Raw genomic sequence first — 3974 nt, 5'->3', positions numbered from 1 at the left:
GAACACCTCCACCACCACTTTGCTCATCACCATCATGAGCACAACCACCATTGTACTTATCACCTTCATGAGCACAACAACCATTATACTTATCACCACCACCACCTCGCTTATCACCATCATGAGCACAACCACCATCGTACTTATCACCATCACCACACCACCACCATCACACCCACCACCACCACCGTTACCACCACCATCCCCACTACAACCACCATTACCACCACCATCACTACCGTGCTTATCACCATCATAAGTACAACCATCATCGTACATATCACTATCTCAACCATCACCACCCTCACCACCACCATGCTTATCATTTTCATGAGCACAACCACCATCGTACTTATCACCATCATGAGCACCATCACCATCGTTCTTATCACCATCATGACCACCCCCATCAGCAGCATTCTTATCAACACCACCACCACCGTACTTATCCTCATCATGAGCACGCCCACCATCGTACTTATCACCATCATGAGCACCACCACCATTGTATCTATCACCATCATGAGATCCACCACCATTGTACTCATCACCATCATGACCACCACCACCACCATCACCTAACTCAAAACCATCAAGACAATCACCACTACCATCTTGTTCATCACCATTATGGCCACCACCATCACCATGCTTATCACCATCATCACCATCACCGTGCTCATAACCATCATGACAATCACCACTACCATTCTTGCTCATCACAATCATGACCATCACCATCACCATGCTTATCACCATCATCACCATCACCGTGCTCATAACCATCATGACAATCACCACTACCATCTTGCTCATCACCATCATGACCAACATCATCACCGTGCTTATAGCTATCATCACCATCACCACCATCACCATGCCCATAACCATTATTACAATCACCACTACCATCTTGTTAATCACCATCATGACCACCACCATCACGGTGCTTATCACCATCATCATCATCACCACCATCATCGTGCTCATAACCATCATTACAGTCACCACTACCATCTTGCTCATCAGCATCATGCCCACCACCACCACCATTGCCGTGCTTATCACCTTCACCACCATCACCGTGCTCATAACCCTCATGACAATCACCACTACCATCTTGTTATCACCATCATGACCTCCACCACAACCATCACCGTGCTTATTACCACCATCACCATGTTCATAACCCTCATGACAGTCACCACTACCATCTTGCTCATCACCATCTTGACCATCACCACCACCATCAATGTGCTCATAACCATCATGACAATAACCACTACCATCTTGCTCATCACCATTAGCACATCCACCACCAACGTGCTGCCCAGCTTCAGCACATCCACCACCACCATGCTCACCACCATCAGCACATCAACCACCACCGTTCTCACCACCAGCAGCACAACCACCACAACTGTGCTCACCACCAGCAGCACATCCACCATCACCATGCTCACCACCATCAGCACATCCACCACCACTGTGCTCCCCAGCATCAGCACATCCACCAGCACCACTACCGTGCTCACCACCATCAGTCACTGAAACATGGAACCAATGCAGTCACTAATTCTCATAAAACTCTTATATATAATTAAAATAAATATCATAATTAAAGAGGCAAATATCACATAAATTATATTAATAAATGTGTTACACTACAATCTTGCTCATCATCATCATAATCACCACAATCATGACCACCACCATCACCATCACCGTGTTTATCACCATCATCACCATCACCACCATCAGCGTGCTCATAATCATCATGACAATCACCACTACCATCTTGCTCATCACCATCATGACCACCACCATCATGACCGCCACCATCATTACCACCACCACCACAATCACCATGCTTATCACCATCACCACTATCACCGTGCTCATAACCATAATGACAATCACCACTACCATCTTGCTCATCACCAACATGACCACCACCATCATGACCACCACCACAACCACCGCGCTGTGGTGGCACCACTGTGCTTACCACCATCAGCACATTTACCACCACCGTGCTTACCACCATAAGCACATCAACCACCACCGTGCTTCCCAGCATCAGCACATCCACCATCACAGTGCTTACCACCATAAGCATATCCACCACCACCGTGCATCCCAGCATCAGCACATCCACCACCACAGTGCTTACCACCATAAGCACATCCACCACCACCGTGCTTACCACCATAAGCACACCCACCAACACCGTGCTCCCCAGCATAAGCACACCCACCACCACTGTGCTCCCCAGCATAAGCACATCCACCACCACGGTGCTTCCCAGCATCAGCAAATCCACCACCACCGTGCTTCCCAGCATAAGCACATCCACCACCACCGTGCTTCCCAGCATAAGCACATCCACCAACACCGAGCTCACCACCATAAGCACATCCACCACCACCATCATCACAACAACCACCAGCACCATCAGCATCATAATCATCAACATTACAATCATCAGCTAAATGCAATACCAAAATCACAATCCATTTCATTCTCATTGTATTGACTTTGTTAACCTGGTCAAGTTCAGCTGTTGCGTCTTCATTGCCTGTACACCCATAGCCAACGTCACTGCAAGAGGCATCTTTTACGGTTGGATGGTTAAACACGTCTAGTAGCGTTCAGTAGCTGAAAAAGTGAAACAGCTGGAGTCTCTTATTTTAGTTAAGAATGTATGCATAATCAAAACAAGTATCAAATCATGTATCTTTTTGAAAAATAATAGTTATATTTTTTTTTCTTTTATTGTATATTCATGAGCCATTTAGAATTTCATTATCTATACAATTTTACCAAAACTAAAAAATGTAAAGTTTCATTCACTTAGATCACTTTTTGTCATCAATACAAGCATTATCTATATATTTACCTAAAGGTGCTTGATTTCATACACTTTGATCACCCGCTTCAATCCAGCTTTCAAGCTGCTGTCATCAGTGAGTTATCGCCCATAACCAACCAGAATGCATGTGTCATCACTTCAAGTGGACAGTTGGGCATTTCCCCGCTCAGTGGGCACTGAAACATTGAACTGAGATGCAGTCATTTATTTCAATAAAGAGTTTATATGTAAAATTATAACAAGTAGCTTTATCAAACAAAAACATATTAAACATATTTAGTGTTGATTACCTTATATTATTCAATGGTTACTGTAATAAAAAATAAACGTCACATAATGCAGTAACCTCACATTACTATAACAAGAACCACCATTGCACATTTAAATTTATAAAGACATAACTTCCATGACACCTTTCGCCTTATGGCAACATACATTTAAAATAGAATAAATTAACACTTTCTAAAATGTTGATTTAGATTTTATGGGACCTACTGCCACAACACAAACAATAACAAGATCAATACCCTTTTTACGATTTTTGTATCAAGCTTTGGGGCAGCTGTTTCAGCTGAAGTAGTTCTACTGAAGTTACCTCCAATTTGTGTTTGCAAATCCCAGATTTCGCAAACTCAAGTACCCTTTTAAAACGCTGTAATCGAATACTGGCCTAAAACTTACTTAGAAGGCTTCATGATTTTGGTGTTTTTTGTTTGCGAAATGTTTTTGGAAGTTTGTATAATTGACCCGCCAACTCCGAGCCCCATTGGGGTTTTTGCAGAAAAACATGGGGTTTTTCAACCTCCCGCAGGATTTTTCCCCAGCTTTTGTTAAGTTGGGGAAAAATCCCACGAGGCTTCAATAATACAAGATTTAAGTTATTTTATTTCAAAACATTTTATACCAAAAGGAGCATTATGCTTCGACACTGGAATTGAAATAAAACAGCCTTTCCTGCAAAAAAATCCTCAATTTCAGCAAAAACTAGAGCTATCACTGAAGGTGATTAATCCCCCAGAATGCCGCCTCTCATTATGATTTATCATTGTATGAAGTTTTATGCTATTCCATCTAGTAGTTTTCAAGTTACTGTCCGGACCGG

General features: G+C 43.1%; 1 protein-coding gene across 1 annotated transcript; it reads right to left on the bottom strand.

Annotated features, from left to right (window-relative positions):
* Positions 1-288: 288 nt before the first annotated feature.
* On the bottom strand, positions 289-2522 carry LOC128241070 (uncharacterized). Its single transcript, XM_052958054.1, has 4 exons — positions 2225-2522; positions 1527-1547; positions 1015-1229; positions 289-651 (listed from the first exon to the last, which is right to left on the bottom strand). The coding sequence occupies exons 1-4, from the start codon at positions 2520-2522 to the stop codon at positions 289-291; spliced, it is 897 nt and encodes a 298-aa protein (XP_052814014.1).
* Between the last annotated feature and the right edge of the window lie 1452 nt (positions 2523-3974).

This window comes from Mya arenaria, chromosome 7 (assembly GCF_026914265.1).
Source record: "Mya arenaria isolate MELC-2E11 chromosome 7, ASM2691426v1".
Classification (NCBI taxonomy): domain Eukaryota; kingdom Metazoa; phylum Mollusca; class Bivalvia; order Myida; family Myidae; genus Mya; species Mya arenaria.
The sequence above is the reverse complement of the archived record's forward strand: the minus strand, read 5'-3'. Positions and strand labels throughout refer to the sequence as shown.